The following is an 18,049-nucleotide window of genomic DNA, read 5'->3' as shown; positions in this document are numbered from 1 at the left end:
AGAGAAAATCATTTTGATAGTTTTCACAAGTGACCCAAGATTGTTCTGTTAAATTTGTAAGGGACTCAGCATGTAAGATGTAGAATAAATGTATAAAAAGATAGTTTCTCACAGTAAATCAAATGCCAGGCAACTTAAAGAAGAGGTGTATTTACTGGATGACCTTGACAATATTACAAGAATCATGTACAAGGAATGTCAGAAGGGGGATTATGATCAAAGAAAGACCTTCTACCTGACAGGTATAAATGATGAAAACAAGTATATTACCTGACCCAGAATAAAATACCTATGCTGAAATGTAAAGTAGAATTAAGTTTAGCTTTAGAATCCTGCCAACGCTAATACAAAAAGTACAGGTAAATCAGGATATACCACACAAATACAATCATTTGCTTCCAAATGGCTTATTTTCAAAAGCTAAAATGTCTATTCCATCCCTACATGTTGAATTGACAGCTTCTCCTCCCATTAGCAGTAATGAGTTATCCACTTAAACCCCCTCCCCACCCATCAACAAGGGAACCAGAGACATCCCCTCCTTTTCAATGTTTTGTTTCTTTATATATCAAACGTTGACTATTCACAAAATTAGTGTAAATTCATCGGCTATGGTACCTATTACCTTCCATAGCTAAAAATGACTTCTCCTAGGAATTAGTGTTAAAATGTAATTTTAATCATCTGTCAAAATACGTTAAATAATCATTACTCACCAGCAGGCTGTTAGAAAATACACTAAATCTTGGTGAACATGTGACCTCTGCAACTGAGGCATTTTCTACAAAATTAGAGTTGAAAAGGAGCTTGACAGCTTGCTTAATCTAATTCTTTTCTTCCAGAGGCCCTCACATAAACAGTTCTTGAAGAGTGGTTTAAAAAAACAATAGAGACAGAATCATTTCAGGTCACTATTTCTCAAATGCTCTCCTCATCACAGACCTGATTCTAGTTAGCATGCTTCTTTTCCTATTCACAGTTTGTTGGCCAAAAACTAAGGATAAAGGTCGGGTGGAAAGAAGTGAGTGAGGTACCTTCCAAAACCTGGATTAATACAGGCATTTTCTATTGTTAAGACTTGCAATTGGGGGTGGCTAGGTGGAGTAGTGGATAGAGCACTGGAGTCAGGAGTACCTGGGTTCAAATCAGACCTCAGGAACTTAATTACCTAGCTGTGTGGCCTTGGGCAAGTCACTTAACCCCACTGCCTTGAAAAATCTTTTTAAAAAAAGACCTGCAATTGCAATGAAATGACTCATAGACCATCTAACATTTAATAATTAAAAAAAAGGTTCACTTCACAATAGCATGGCAAGGGTATTTGTCAAAGATAATACACTGATTCAATTGTGTAGGGCTCTTCTGTTTCCTCATTTCCCATACTGGCATGTCCATGCAGTAGCTTGGGCCAAACTGAAGACCCCTGCCTCTGTGTGATCTGGGCTTGTGTACCTAGGACACCAGTAAGTTTAATCAACAGTTAGATTAGAACCTTAGGTCCTTGGGATCAATTAAATTTTAAGCTCATTTTATTACTTTTGGGCATGAGGGCTGTGGAAGGGAAGGGAAGGAATGGAAGGGAGACTAGTCTAGATTGCATGCAATAGATTGTATTTGGATTTATAAAACACTTTCCCTCCAATCACCCAAGTATATACTCTTCAGAACTATCTCTTGCTTGATTTCCCCTCACCACAAATAAAGCTATCATATGCATCGGCCATAATGTTGTTGTTTATTTTCTAGTCATGTTGCTAATGTTAGCTATACCTTAAAGTTGGGGTGACTTGAAGCCAAAAGAAAAATGATAGGATGCTAATCCATTCATTCATTCTACAAACATTTATAACCTGTTCTTTGCAGAATATTGTTTTATTATTCTGAGAAAGCTTCAAAGAGCTTTTACCCTTGCTGAGTTTATGATCAAACCCAGCTTACCTCACCATATTTGAAATCCTTAAATAAATAATGCCAGCTCAATCTATTGTATTAAAGGCATTTTGAAAAAAATTCATTTCTTCCTTCTTTAACTTTCCCTAATCTCTAATCACAAAATTACTTGTTTTACTCAATTGAATTCCTTCTATCAAAGGTAAAATCATTTATTTTATCGTATTCTTTATGAAAAGATTGAGAAGAGTTTATCATCATCCTTGTTATAATTTCCCAGTTTATAAATTTTTTATGTTTATATTCAAGATTATGTTTATAAAAAAAATCAAATTTTACAAGCATCTTGTCTGTGAACAGCATTTTTTTAGTGCAAGAGAATACCGAGTTGAATAAACTGTCGTTACTTCATGAAGAAATAGGTCAGTATAGAGAAGAAAAAGTACTTGACTTAGAGTCTGGAGATATGGGTCCAGTCCTGATTTTACTGGGAAATGTCACTATTAGCAAGTCACCCAACTACTTTGAGGCTTGGATTCTTCATCTTGAAATGGAATAATAATTTTGTCCTACAGACCTCATAGAATCATTATGAGGACAATGCATTTTGTGGCTATGTTATATAAATGCAAATTGTTATCATTATGTTGTTTATAAGCTACAAAAAGGGTAGTGCCAAACTTATAAATTACAGTAATATAAAAATGAATTTGAGAAGTCCTTAAGAAGGGTTGAAGGAAAAGTGCTGAGAGAAGGTGGTGGTGGTTATTGTTCAGTCATTTGAATTCTTTGTGACCCCATTAGGAGTTTTCTTGGCAAGGACATTGGAATGGTTTTCCATTTCCTTCTACAATTTATTTTACAGATGAGGAAACTGAGGCAAACAGTGTTAAGTGACTTGCCCAGGGTCACATAGTAAATGCCTGTCATTGGATTCGAAATAAGGTCTTCCTGACTCCAGACCCTTGGATTCTATCCACTGTACCATCTAGCTGGAGGTGGTAACATGGGAATGTGGTAGATCATTTTTGTCTGAAGGCACCATGGAAGACTTCATAATATCATCGGTAGCAATTAAGATGAACAAAGTAGGGATATTTCATACATAGAAAATAGGAGAGTGTGTGGTCAACTAGGAGGGAGGAAAAGAACCATCTTGTGTTCTGTTACTCACTTTTAGCTCTTGTGGGTCTTATCACTCAAAAAACTTATCAAGGGCACATATAGAATTTAATATTTATTTCTGACTACAATGTATACCATATTACCAATGAGTATATGCTAAAATGTAATAATTGCACATGAATGGCCTTTGAGGGCTGCATGTAGCCTGAGGACTTTGGTTTGGGCACACTAGAACAATTAAATCTTTTTTTTTTCTTTTCTTGTAATTGGGCTTGCTTTATTCTGTTGACTTTGTTATTTCTCAATGTCATTTAAATGTTAATCCTATTACTGTCCTCCCTTTTATTCTTCCTTCCCCTAAAACTGTCACTTAAAAATGAATCCTCTTTCTAGATCATCTGGATTATTGATAAAAATGTCAAGGAAGTACCAAGTTGAAGATTGTGTTTGGTGAAATAATCCTATTTATCATGTTTCGGGGTCACTGGGTACGGATTGTTGGTGAGGGCTCTTTGAATTTAAACTCCCAAGTAACGATGGGCACGTTCAATTGTGAACCGCATTTTTCCTATCATCTATTAATGAGAACTGTTATTGTTGTTTATCTTTTGTTTTTGAAGCGAATCAATGAAATCACAGTGTGATGTCTTGACTTGGGAATGAATAGGATTTAAGTGAGGCGATATGCCGAAATGAGACTTGCTGGGTGACCGTGGCCACGTCACAACCTCTCAGAACCTTAGGCAATTTGCAAAAATATAAATTCTAGACATGCTTCTGAAGCTATTTCAGCACAGATGAAGTCTGACCCAGATTTCAAACAAACAAAATGTACAACAAAAACCACCCCTCAAATTATGAAAATGTGTCTTTGAAAATGATTGGAGGAATATCTGTGAAGTAAAGGATTGAATTGAAAATCGAGTTCTTGAATCATGATCCTAGTCAACTGTGTGAACAATTGAAATAATCTTTTTTTTCCCTTCAGGGCTAGGATATAGTGGAGAGAAACATCTGGGCTTGGAGAAAGGGAAATCTTTATTTCAACCCTGCTTCAGATACCTACTAGTTTTGTGACCCTGGGGAGGTCACCAAATTTTTCTCAGCCTCAGTTTTCTCCTTGTAAAATAGGGATAATATCAAAAGAAATACCTTCTCAGAGTTGTGAGGAACAAGTGAAATAATGTAGATGATAACTACAGAAATCTGAACGTGCCATACAAATGGTAGCTATTATTACTTTTATTATTATTATTTGAATCCTTAGCACCAGATGCTATTCATGAGTAGACTGGTCTGTGGTAGCAGATGTTGATTAAATAGAAAGTTCTCTGCACTTATCCTCAGAGTAATTGTCATTCTTAACCCAGACACTTTTCCTTCTATTTATAGGGTCGGAACTTAGCATCAGGGGAGATTGGCTTCTTTCCTAGTGAAGCAGTTAAGCCGTGTCCATGTGTAAGTACAAATATTATATACGTATATATATATATATATATATGTGTGTGTGTGTGTGTGTGTATATATATAATTTTGGTGAATATAATTATTTGTTCAAGAACTATAAGGGGAAATTGGTCAGTTTCACCAGAAATTTTATTAATCTTGCCTTCTGGGAATTATATTATTTCTTTGTTCTTTGCATTTGAATATTATGTCCAAAGTTATTTAAAATTGTCACATTGATATGCTTCCATTAGCAGATTGGAATTTTAAAGTGTTAAAGAAATATTCACAGGAAGCAAATTTAACTTCAGGGAATTCATGAAATTAGATTGTACAGAGAGCTTTTGTTTTTAAAGAAATAAACCAAAGCTTACAGAGCAAATACATTGAGCAAATTTTGTTTTTCTTCAGTGAAGTGAAAATGGTTTGATTTTAATCTATTTTCTCTCCACCCAGTCACTTTGGGTTACAGATATATTACACTATAAATAGTATGCTTTTAAAAAAGCAGTATCAAGTACACAAATCTTTCAACCAGATCTCGAAATATATTTTTGTGTACATTGATATCTTGTTATTGTTTTTATTGTAAAATGTTCTCAAAACATTAGCTGCACTATGATGCTTCTAGAAGAAATTAATGAACAACTGTACTTATCCAAATGAAGTTATAGAAAAATTCAACTTTATAGAGGAAACAGAGATGGATGCTATTGTTTCCAATTAAATTAAACTTCAAAAATGTCACCATCTCCCAGGCTTACAGGCTTTTATATTGGAATTGATTACAATGCCCTCTTGTTAACTAGTTTAAAGTCTCCTGGACACTAACATTGCAATCTTTGTTTTTCAAGTTTTATTGAAGGTTTTGTTTTGACATGACAGCATACCTGGATATGTTCTTTCTCCCCACTACAGCTCTTTATTCATATTTCCTCCTCCCCTTCCCTTTGTGTTTGCTTATTATTTTGGTTTTTTTGAGACTAGAACTCCCTTTTCTCACTCTGACTATAAGGGCAGGATCATTTCCAACCCTCTTTAGGCAGATTGGTGGTTCTTTGCTTCTGATAGTTCCAGAATCATAGGGCTGCCATATTGGAGCCTGGAAGACTCACTATGTTGGACTTAATGCAACCATTTAGTCTGTTTTAGCTTAATTTAGCCTTATTTCCCAAATTTAAAGGATCTACTAACCTTAACTTTCTGTAGGAACAGAGATTAAAGCAATGTGTTACCAGTTTCTCATTTGCTTTATGAAAAATAAATTAAAATTAATGAACAGGGGCGTCTAGGTGGCGTAGTGGATAAAGCACCGGCCTTGGAGTCAGGAGTACCTGGGTTCAAATCCGGTCTCAGACACTTAATAATTACCTAGCTGTGTGGCCTTGGGCAAGCCACTTAACTCCATTTGCCTTGCAAACCCTAAAATAAAATAAAATTAATGAACACATTGACTCCTTGTGACCAAGTATAGAAGAATCCATACTCGTTATCTCCCACCTTTACCATGAAAGGATGGAAGCATATTTCTACATCACTTCTCAGGGACAATCTCTCATCAATATAATTGTGTAATGTTCTGTTTTATTGTCCATTTTATTTACATACATCTTGTATGCTATTTTCCTGCTTTTGTATACTAAATTTATGTGTTTTTAAATTCCTTATTCTCATTTTATATAACAGGATGACATTCCCACTATTTGCTCAGCCATTCCATAACTGCTAGGCACCTGTTTTATTTCTTGTTCTTTATAAACAGAACACACACTCCTATACATATACACACAAACACACAAACACAGAGTCTAGCTACATGTCCTTATCTAAGTCACTTAATTCTTGGTGCCTGAGACAAGTCTTTAAACTACAAATTGTAGAGAAGATTTTTATGTGCATTGGTAAAAAAGAGAAAAATAGTTTTGTTATTTATGTGGAGGAAACAACAGGTCCACTGAAAAAGAAAACACTGTGACAGAAATCTAGGACATGTCAAAGGACAGATGTATAGGGAGATTCATTAGAGGACATTATATTTTTCATACTTTTGAGTTAATACATGTCCCTTTTTATACATCGACTACTTTGAGAAAATATAGGCAGGGAAGATTCTAGAAATTATGCTGTATAGGAATACTTAATCAGATTTACTGACCCGGAGGCCAGAGAATAGTGTCAGAAGAGCCAGATGGGTCTCAGATGAAGAGATTCACTCACTGCTCTGTGATTCCAATGACCATTCCAGTGGGAGGTCCTGCTAATTCACCTCAGAATTCTGACTAGTGAGAGCAGTGGGGGGTGGGAGGGTGGGATGGGGTCAGGGTAGGAGAGGGTGCTAAGGAAAGAGTTCTGGATGTCAAAATAGGAGATAACCATCTCTGAATCTTTGCCTATTCTGGTTGTTTGTCCCTCTTTCTGGAAGAGGGCCAATGACACCAGGAGGTTGAATGCAAAAGAATTAAAATTAAGTGAAACACAGCTATGGAAAGTCACCAGTCTCAGTCTCTCTCCAGGTTATCTGAGTTCAGTAGCAAGACATAGATCAGGAAAACTAGATGCAGTGGAAGACCTTGGCCTTTTATCTGTTTTTTCTAAAGCAACCCATTCAGTGATTTAAGGCTAGATTGCTATTTATTGTTTGTCCTTCTTTGGAATGTGATGTCATGATGTGCAAGTGAATTGGATGTAAGTGAATTAGGGGGCTGTGAAAAGTCACCATTTTCACTTTCTCCTCTGGAGCCATCTAGGTCCAGTGAACAAAAATGGATTAGGATTACTGATTCTCTAATGCTAGGTGAGAAATTAGGCAAAAGATGGCTCAGATTGCCTCCTTAAAAAATCATATAAGCTACCAAACTCCAAACTATGACCAAAAGAAGCTTGGACTGGAACCTATTGTTGGTCAGTGGAGAGTCACAGAGATTTGGGTTTAAGGCATGCTTAAGTAGCCATTTGAATTCCAAGTTGCTTAATCAAAGTCTGGTTTTCCAGAGCTCTATTTCAAGAAATCATAGATGAAGCCACATGGGGCAAAGGAGTTATTTGTACCAGGTTTTTTTAATGATAGAATAAATAAATAGGCAAAAGGGAAAAATATCTAGCTGAGATACCCACAAATACCTTGTGTAGTTTCATTGATCAAACTGAATGTATATATATATATATCTGTGCAGAGTACCTAAAGAAGGGTATGATTCATGTGGACAATCCCATGCTTTCAAAGCATGAAGCCTTTGTAGAAATAATATCTCTATCTCTATCATCTCTATCTCATGTATATCTATGGAGATATAGCTTGATAGATTAATATATAAAAGCCTAGTTAATGGGATGGCTGGGAGGATCATAATTTCCAAAAGGTTTTGAGTTATCCTGAGACCATCAATAGATGATTTTTTTTCTTAGAAATGAGGTAAGAGATAATCTGGAGGATTAAAGAGGCTATTTCCCTTAAAAATTAGGAAGTCTATTGTGAAATTGGACACTAATTTAGGGATTGGGAAAAGTTGGATTGAATCATAAAGTAACATTACTAAAAAATGAGAGACATCACTGTATTTTACAAATTCAATACAATTCCTCACTGAGGCCTTTTATACCTCTCCACCAATTAATAACACTTTCTTTTATTATGTTTTATATAGCTTTGAAATTTTTCTTTTATTTTTACCCATTAAACATTTATTTTCCCACCCTCTACCCCAAACAATAATAACCATTAAATCCTCTTAATAAATATGCAAATTCTCTTGTTGCTCATGTCCAAAAATACATAATTCACTTGGCATTTTGAGTATATCCACCTCTTTGTCAGGAGATGGGCAGCACACTTCACTGTTGGACCCCTGGAAATAGGGTTCATCATTGTATTGAATAGAGTAATAAAGTCTTTCAAATTTTTTTTTCCCTTATTTTGTATAAATTGTTCTGCTCAATTCTCTCTGCATCAATTCAAACAAGTTTTCCCAGATTTCTCTGAAAAGTTTCCCTTTCATCATATTGTATGATACAATAATATTCCATTTCATTCATACAATATATTTTGTTTAACCATTTCCCACTCGGAGTCCTCTTAATTGAAAGTTTTTTTCTACTATAAAATATACTATTGGTACCTTCAATTTCTTTCTTTCTTTCTTTCTTTCTTTCTTTCTTTCTTTCTTTCTTTTTTTGTAATAAAAGCACAGATTAGTGATTTAGGGAGTGTATTTTAAAATTGCTTTCCAGCTCCACAATGGTGGATTAGTGAACATGTTTTCCAATAGCTCCTCCAACATTTGCCACTTTTCTTTTTTTTATCTTTTCCAGTCTGAGAGATGTGAGGTGAAGCCCCAAGAGCTTGCCATAAAAAAAATGCTTTGATTTGAATCCTTAACACTCTTTAATATGGTTTTTGAGAGATTAAAGTTCTTCCTTGAAAATTGCTTAATCTTATCTTTTGACCACTGAATAACTCTTATTCTTATAAATCTGAATCAGTTCCTTATGTATCTTAAATATGAGACTTTTACCCCCCAAAAAAATCTGCAGGGGCGGCTAGGTGGCGTAGTGGATAAAGCACTGGCCTTGGAGTCAGGAGTACCTGGGTTCAAATCTGGTCTCAGACACTTAATAATTACCTAGCTGTGTGGCCTTGGGCAAGCCACTTAACCCCATTTGTCTTGCAAAAAAAAAAAAAAACCTAAAAAAAACTACAAAGATTTTTTTCCCAGTTACTTACTTCCCTTCCAATTTTAGCTACATTTGTTTTGTTTGAACAATTAAAAATATATATATAATCAAAATTGGCCATTATTTTTTCTGTGATTCTCTCTAACCATCACTTGGTCATGAGCTTTTCCTTTGTCCATGAATCTGACAGGTAATTTCATTCTTGAACCTCTAATTTACTTCTTATATCATATTTTATATCTAAATCATTTATCTCATTCTCACACATGTATACTTTTCTTAATATATTGTATGAGATGTTTGTCTATACCTAGTTTCTGATGGACTGCTTTCCAATTTTCCTAGCAATTTTTGTCAAATAGTGAATATTAAATGAATGAGATTTCTCTTTCTGTGTCTTTTTATAGGTTTTGCTGGTAATATACAGAAATGCTGAAGATTAATATATAAATATATAAACACATAAACATGGATATCTTATAACAGCTGAATTATTTAATTTTTAAAATTAATTTTAGTGAAGGTTCTTGAAATTAGCCATCATATTATCTGCCAAAAACAAATTACAAAATAATAGTTTTCTTTTTGCCTTATCTATTCCTTTGTCTTTTTTTTTCTTATACTGCTATGCCTAGCATTTCTATCACTATATGTACAAAGTAAATTTTTTTTTTGGTTTTTGCAAGGCAAGGGAATTAAGTGACTTGTCCAAGATCACACAGCTAGGTAATTATTAAGCGTCTGAGGTCACATTTGAACTCAGGTCCTCCTGACTTCAGGGCTGTTGGTCTATCCACTCTGCCACCTAGCCACCCGCTCTACAAAGTAATGTTGATCAAAGATACTCTTTCCTTCTTGAAAATATTCTTTATTCATTTCTATATATTCTATTTACTTGTATACATACATGTGGTGCCTCTTTACTAGGATGTCAAATCCTCAATGATAGGGAGGGTTTTGCTTTTATAATATCCACAAGCATCATCATTTTAGGTGCATAAAAAGTTTTGAATTGAAGGACACTGAACTTAGATTTCAAGTTCTGGCTGTAAGATTTGTAAGTTGTATGACCTGGGACAAATCAGTTTCTTTATCTATAAAACAGAGATAGTGAAGGATATATTATCTTTTAAATGAAATAATTTTATTTATTTTTCCAACTAAAAGCAATGGTAATTATTAGCAATCATTTTTTGCAAGATTTTGAGTTTTACTTTCCCTCTCTTCCTTCCTACCTTTTACAGAAAGCAATCTAAGCTATACATGTAACATAATAATATAAGCTATGCATGTAATAACTATGTTAAACATAGTTTAATTGCTTTGAGTGTCCAAATTAACCATGTTGTGAAAGAAGAATCAAATCCAAATGGAAGGAAAAAATGCATCAGAGAGAAAAAAAAGACATAATATATAAGACAACTTTTAAAAATTGAAGATAGTAAGCTTTGGTCTACATTTAAACTCCTCAGTTCCTTCTCTGGATATGAATGATATTTTCTATCACAAGTCTTTTAGAATTGTCTTTGATTATACTACTGAAGTGTACAAGTCCATCAAATTGATCATCACCCAGTATTGCTTTTGGTGTGTATAATGTTCTTTTGGTTCTACTCACTTCATGCTGCATCAATTCATGGAAGTCATTCCAGGTTATTCTGAACTCCCATACCTCAAGATTTCTTATAAAAAATGGTGTTCCATCACATTCATATACCATTTATTCAGTCATTCCTCAACTGATGGGTATCCCCTCAATTTGCAAGAGCTGTTATAAACATTTTATAAATGTGGGTTCCCCCACACACACACTTTTTCATGATCTCTTTGGGATTCAGAAGTAGTAGTGGTTTTGCTGGATCAAAGGGTATACACAGTTTTATTGCCCTTTGGGTATAATTCCAAATTGCTCTCCAGAAAGGTTGTATCAGTTCACAACTCCACCAACAATGCATTAGTGTAAGGGTGTATTATCTTAAAAGGCAACATGACATAGGTGGAATATCTAAGAAGGTGTAGCATGTCTCTCATAAATATATATAGACTCTATGGCCCTACATATTGACTATATGGTCCTATGCAGGCAGGCTACTTACCTTTTAAGTACCTGGGCAACAGTTTTGGTTCAAATTAATTTGAATAACAAATTCTGTGAAGTGGTCACAATATTGGAGTGCATACTGCCTATTTTCAATGGAGTGTAACCATTATTTTTAATAGGTTTTTCCTAATATTAATAGAATAGTGGGAATTCAGATAACATACAATTTAAGAAGATTCATCCTTAGGGGACCTAGCAGAAATAGTGCATGTTGCAGAAAAGGTACCAACCTGCTTTGGTAAAGGAACTTGCCACATCAGGAGTTCCTTATCCCAGTGAGATAAATCCCAAGTCCAGTACCTGTCATACTATTATCCTGTCACACTAACTACCTTATAGCTTCTTTTTAAGGACTAAATGAAATAATGCATGTAAATTATAAAGCACTATATAAATGTAGGCAGTGATTATAATAGCCTACGTTTATGAATAATAATCTTGAAAAATACCCTACATTTGTATAGTGCTTTATAGGATATGAATATAGCTATCATCATTAATACTTGTATGAACAATAATGGAATAGATAATTTCCTATTTCTGAAATAAATTTAGCATAAGATAGCTACTATTAGAATTTGAAGATAGACTATTTGGGGCTTTTTATCTTCTTTGAATATATTAGCATATATGGAGGCACTTGCTGAAACCAAGATTGTGATACTAGGCATATAGTAAAATAAAAATGAGTAATGTATACAGTGAAGACCAATTTATTGTTAGTAACCAAAGAGGTATTCTGACCAGGGAGACAAATTGATTCTGCCAAACTCTTAACCTAGAAGGGCAAAATATAAATATCCTATTATGAAAAATGATTCAGCCAATGACATGGTAACATCGATCAGATTTTCAAAGTGCTATAACTTTAACTATTATTATCAAGTGTAACAATCTTCACAACCATCTCATATCAAAATGTCCAGGAATAACATAGAATGCATATATAAAATTCATTCTTCAGGAATGAATGAAAAATTGCTGAATCATGAGAATAACTTATCTGTATTTCCAGTCTTTTTTTTTTAGGTGTTTATAAACTCTTTCCTTATTTTCTTTGCATACTGAATCTTTGTCAGCAGATATTTTGGTTACCATATGAATAATGCTAATTTCTCACTGGTTTCCTCTCTTTTAGTTGTTAGTAATATTATTGGGTTTTTGATACCTTTATAGTTAGGCACTGATCTATTTACAGAAAATAATATTTTTGTTTTTTTTTCTCTGTGAGATTCACATGGCGAAGAATAGAAATCTGAATATTTTCTGGCACTCTGGACTCATCAGATTCTTAAATCTAAGTCTGAAATTTGCATCAGTAATGGTGGTGAACAATTATTATCTCTGTTCAATGAGCTGAAGAGAATATCTAGTACTTTTTTCATAATTTATCTTACTTTTTTTCTGGGTAGAGTCAAAAAGCTTTAAAATGACTATATAAATTTCACTAGCCTACACATTTGACTTAACATCTCTGCTCTTGCAGATACACTACGATTCAAATTATGTCCTTTTTTCCCAATCTATATTATAGAGCCCTTTGGGTAAGAATGATATTGGATATGAATATTTTTATGTGTTATTGATTTAAAAAATAATTATTTCAGATAGCAGAGTAGAATTTGGAGTCTGGAAGATCTGAGTTAGAATCCTGCCTCAGACACTTATTAGCTATTTTGATACTGGTCAAGTCACTTAATTTCTCTCAGCCTCAGTTTTATTCTCTGAAGAATGAACATAATAATAGCACACACCTCTAGGGATTGTTGTGAGAATTAAATGAGATAACATAAAACTTTATAGCATCATAAAATGTTAGCTATTATTTTAAATATCATTGCTGTTTCACAATATAACTATCCCTTGAATAATATTGGCTTTTTTCTATAGGACAGATTGACAAAATATGGCCCACATTCATAATAAATCTTCCCTTTGGAAGTATAGATATGAAGTGGCTCCTACGACCCAAGTTAGAGAATGCAATCAGCTAAGGGTTGTTACCAGCTCTGCAGTTGGAAAGATTTCCTTCTATGCAGTTTCCATTGTAGCACCCTTATGCTGTAGAAGGACACCAGGGAACCCTCCATCCTGTTACTGAGGATAGGTTAAAAGCAGTAAAATCCACAATCACACTCTTCTGACTTGGCTATGTGGATACCATGCATCTCTCATAGTTTTGAAGAAGATAACAGCAGGGATAAGTGACACCAACTTCTGCCATGCCCAATCCTGCCACCTCCTCTTCCTTCTCTTCATCTTGTTCCCCTTAAGAGTCCCGAAACTCCTATCATAAACAAGTCATAAGAACTCCTGATTTCCAGTCAGAAGGCTGATCTCCTCATTTCTTCTTTTCCCAAACTGGAAATAATCTCAGATCCTAGATTTTATAGTCAGCCAATAACCCCTTGCCAAACATTGTTACATTCATAAAAACAAGCAAATGGACAAAAATGTCAAGAACAGTTAAGGAAAATAAGTGTTCTTATGGGCTATGTCTGACAGCCTGGTTAAGTGACTTGCCCAGGGTCACAGAGCTGGTTAAGTAGCTGAGGTTAGATTTGAAGTCAGACCTTAGACAAATCATTTAAGCCTGATTGCCTTGCATTCAGGTACATCTCTAGTCATCCTGATTCATATCTGGCCACTGGACCCAGATGATTTCGAGGAAGGAAAGTGAGACTGGTACAGCATCCCCTCACTGACATCTAATTCACATGCATGTCCTGGCATCAAGACCCTGAAACCATCATCTTCTTCAAGAATAAGGGACAAAATTAATAATAATCTGATAGCATATACCTCTTTCTTGTCGACCTAGTGTCTACCACTTAGATAGTTCATTTTCAGTTCTCTAGTGTTAAGATTGATCATTGAGCTGATTTGAATTTTGATTTCTTTTAACACTATTTTCCTTTATATTCCAAAGAATATTTCTCAAGACTGAAGTCCTCTTATAACACTGGATCTAGAATCTATAAAAGTGAATTTATCATTAGTGTCCAAATACTTATCTTTAGTAACTTTCTTTTATTTTACCTTTTCATATAATAGGTACCCAAACCAGTAGACTACTCTTGTCAGCCATGGTAAGTATTAAAATATATTTTAGTTAGGACATTTATATATATGTATATATATATATACATATATATATATATATATATATATATACATATGTGTGTGTATGTATATATACTCACAATGTGGACTTTTTGGAGAAATAAAGTATAGTGATATAGATACTGCTATTTGTAGCCTCTAAATATATCTTTACATACAGAATAGAGCAGGTTTTTTATTTGTTATAATTTTTCTTTCTGTTTTCCATTACTCTGTCTGAGGGTGTGTCTGTATATAAGCATGATATGCATAACTACAGGGTTCATAACTGCTAAGGAAGGGAACAATGAACTCACTCAAATACCAGATGCGTACCCTAGATTTAGAAAGGCAGATTTCAAGAAACATCAGAGGAGATCCAATTCAACAATTCAAAAAAAAAATTTGACAGTATAATTGTGAGTTATCTCAATGAGAGAAAAGAAAAGCCTACAAAATTTGGATGTAGATCTTTAGGGAGGTGAATGATGAGCTTAGATTTAAAAAAAAAAAACTTATACAACAGATAGAATCAAATAATCAAGAAGTATTTAGTGTCTGCTGTGTGCCAGACCCCGTGCTAGACAGCCATACACCTCAGAATAAATGCAAAATAAAGAATAAACTTTTTAGAATAGTATCAAGAATATTTGTGTTCTAAATTATTTGAGCCTTGATAAAATGAGACCAAAAAAGATATTTTTTCAAAGAAATTTTTGCAGAACTATGTACACCTTTGGAAAAAAAAAAAGAAATGGTGATAACTTGTGTTTTCAAGGAACTACTAAGAGAAGGCTTTCCAGTATATCATTTTCTATTTTTATTAGGTTAAATAGACTGGAAGATCAAGCCAATGACAATATATTGCATTTGACATCGAAGTTATAGAATGGTGGCACAGTGCCTAGTCTGCAATCAGGAACACTCAACTTCCTAAGTTCAAATCTAGCCTCAAATACCTACAATCTGGGTGACCTTAGGCAAGTCATTTAACCCTATTTACTTAAGTTTTTTCATCTATAAAAATGACGAACCATTCCAGTATTTCTGCCAAGAAAACCCTAAATGGTGTCACAAAAAATCATATTGAACTGAAAAATAATTGAACAAGTGATGCAAAAAGAATGCTATATTTTTTGCATGCTTAACAAAATGACTAAAACGGGTCCTGGAACACCTGTTATTTTTAAAGACAGTTGATTAAAACATCAGAAAAATCACTATTTTTAAAATTCAGATGGGAGAGGATTCTCAGAGACTTTGGATCATTTTCATACAGGCAGAGAGATGGGATTCTGTGTCATCTTTGCATCCATACCCATACTGGGAGATACTGTTGTTATAATGCCTGAAGAGCTTGTGCCATGTTTCTGGTCTGAGTCAAATAGCCAGTACCACCCCATTCCCTCTCCTTCCACATTGACCTACCCTAACACTTGTAACTGCAAGAAAGATAAATAGGAAAGGAAAACGAGTACCTCTAAGAGACTACCACCATCCTAACCCTCCCAACCTCTATCATTCCCTCCCCTGCAAACAGTTCCCCCTCGCCCAACATGATTTACTTGCACCAAGGTGCAAACCTCACTGTTTCCAAACCTACATCAAATCATGGTTGATTCCTTCAAGTATCCCAAACTATTTGAGCAGCAACAGCCTTCCTATGTTGACATTCCCTAATTCTCTGATAGGAAGGTCATTTCAGGCTCCTGTTCTCTCATCAGTGACTTCCCTTATGGAGTAAATGTCTCCTTTTCTTCTCAAAAGGCAATATCTGGATGCCTTTCTATCCTGAGCCTGTCAAATCTTCAGTCTTTTGACACAATGTTAATTGAAAGCTGAGATCCCCTTCATTTAGAATGAGATATTTTGCTCATATTCTGAAAGCTAAAATGGACAAAAGCAAATGAAATTTCTAGATTTTCCCAGGCCTAGGTCAGTTTCCTAATATAGCTGCTACCTGTGTTATTTGAGTGTTTATTCAATAATCTTAACTAGTTGTTTTTTCTTAATCAAGATCTGCAGCAGCTCTGAATGAGTCTGCAATGTGTTCCTGATCCATAGCCTTTCCACTCACTGGCCCCATTCTGACCATTGGCTGTCCTCTCTCCCAGATCCCTCCAGGGGACTTGAAAATTGAAGTTGCTCAAGGGTTTGACATGAGAAAATGGCAGAAATGGGATTCTTTTCTGCCATGCATTATCTGGATGAAATTGAGATCCTTACTTCCCTGGAAATCTAAGTGGAAATCATAATAAAAAATGAGAGGGCACTTGGAAAGCAGCATCAACATAATAGCTGTGCAAGTTGAAAATCTCTGGGAAAAAAAATTAGCCATGAGACTAGAAAGCTAAAGCTTCTTTTTCTTCCTCTAGTTTAGGGGGTTCTTAAGTTTTATTTTTTGATTGTTTTGGATCCTTTCACTATTTCCTAAAACTGTGGACCCTTCCTCAAAAAATATTTTTAAATAATTGGAAGAAATGTTAAAATTCAATGAGAGGTTTGTGATAATAAAGATGCAACTTTTTTCCATCCAAGTTCATGGAATTTTTGAAATCTATCGATGGATCCCTTGGTGGTTTGTGGACCCCAGGCTAAGAATCCCAACTTAGTCATTCCCGACATGTCATTACTGGGTGGTGTAGTCACAAAGGTAATGATTTCAGAGGCAAAAACTAAATGAGGCCGAAAATGAGATGCACTTTACAAAATAAATAAATCCATTAAGAGTCTGGGAATTCAGGGCACAAGGGAGCAGCCTATATAACTCTTGCATTGTATGCTTGCCAAAATGTAGGACTTGATGGCAATTTTGATATTTTATGGTGAATAATATGACTGCTTATGACTAACAAGACAAATGAAATGAAACATTCAGAAGACCCTCATTATTTCAGCCACAGCAATATGAGGAGAAAGAAAAAAAATCTTTCAGGGATGAAAATAGACAAAAATTCCATATAAGGAAATTCCATATAAAATGCTTTGAATTTCTCCCTGATTATCCTAAATGAAAAAAAACAGAACTTCTCTGAAGCAAACATGCATTTTCTTTTCTTTTTCTCTTTTTCTTTTAAAAAACTTTTTTAAAATCATTCTTTTGTATGAATGGATATATATACACATCCATTCATATATTGTATATTGGTCCTTCTTTCCAGAAGGGGACCAATGACATCAGAAAGATGATGTCATGACTTGCAAGTAAATTGGATTTAAGTGAAGGAAGGCTTGCAAAGTTACCTTTCTCCTCCAGAGGCATCTGAGTCCAGTAACAAAATATAGATCAGGACACCTAAGGATGGGTCCAGATCCCTTGACCTTTTTCATGTGTGTATGTGTGTGTGTTCATGTGCATATGTATGTGTATCATCACAGTTCCTTGAAGTATTCTTCACTCTGCTTCCCAGAGAGCCATTCCAGATAACAATAATATTTTTAAGACAAATAAAGAAAAAAGAGGAAAATAATCAGCCCAACTAATTAATACATTGTAAAAGAATGAAAATGCATGCATTGTTCAATGCTTATGGACCTTCCCTCTACAAAAGAATGAGTTGGGTTAGGGTCTATAACTCTTCTTTTGAGTCTTGCTTGTTCTTTATAATTTTGCCACATTCACTTTTGATTTCTATGTGTTTATTGGGGTTGGGTTTCTCCTTTCCATTAATATCGCTAACCTTGTACATATAGATATATATATATATATATATA

At 34.5% G+C, this 18,049-nt stretch overlaps 1 protein-coding gene across 2 annotated transcripts in view; it reads left to right on the top strand.

Moving 5' to 3' along the window:
- Positions 1-18,049, top strand: part of VAV3 (vav guanine nucleotide exchange factor 3) — a 349,374-nt gene that overhangs the window by 290,852 nt on the left and 40,473 nt on the right. For both annotated transcript variants that reach the window (XM_074188308.1, XM_074188309.1), the window contains exons 21-22: positions 4,408-4,473; positions 14,288-14,322. In XM_074188308.1, the coding sequence (XP_074044409.1) occupies positions 4,408-4,473; positions 14,288-14,322 (101 nt within the window). The remainder of the gene's footprint in view (positions 1-4,407; positions 4,474-14,287; positions 14,323-18,049) is intronic.

The sequence above is a fragment of the Macrotis lagotis genome, chromosome 5 (genome assembly GCF_037893015.1).
Source record: "Macrotis lagotis isolate mMagLag1 chromosome 5, bilby.v1.9.chrom.fasta, whole genome shotgun sequence".
In the NCBI taxonomy this organism is placed as follows: Eukaryota; Metazoa; Chordata; class Mammalia; order Peramelemorphia; family Peramelidae; genus Macrotis; species Macrotis lagotis.
The sequence above is the reverse complement of the archived record's forward strand: the minus strand, read 5'-3'. Positions and strand labels throughout refer to the sequence as shown.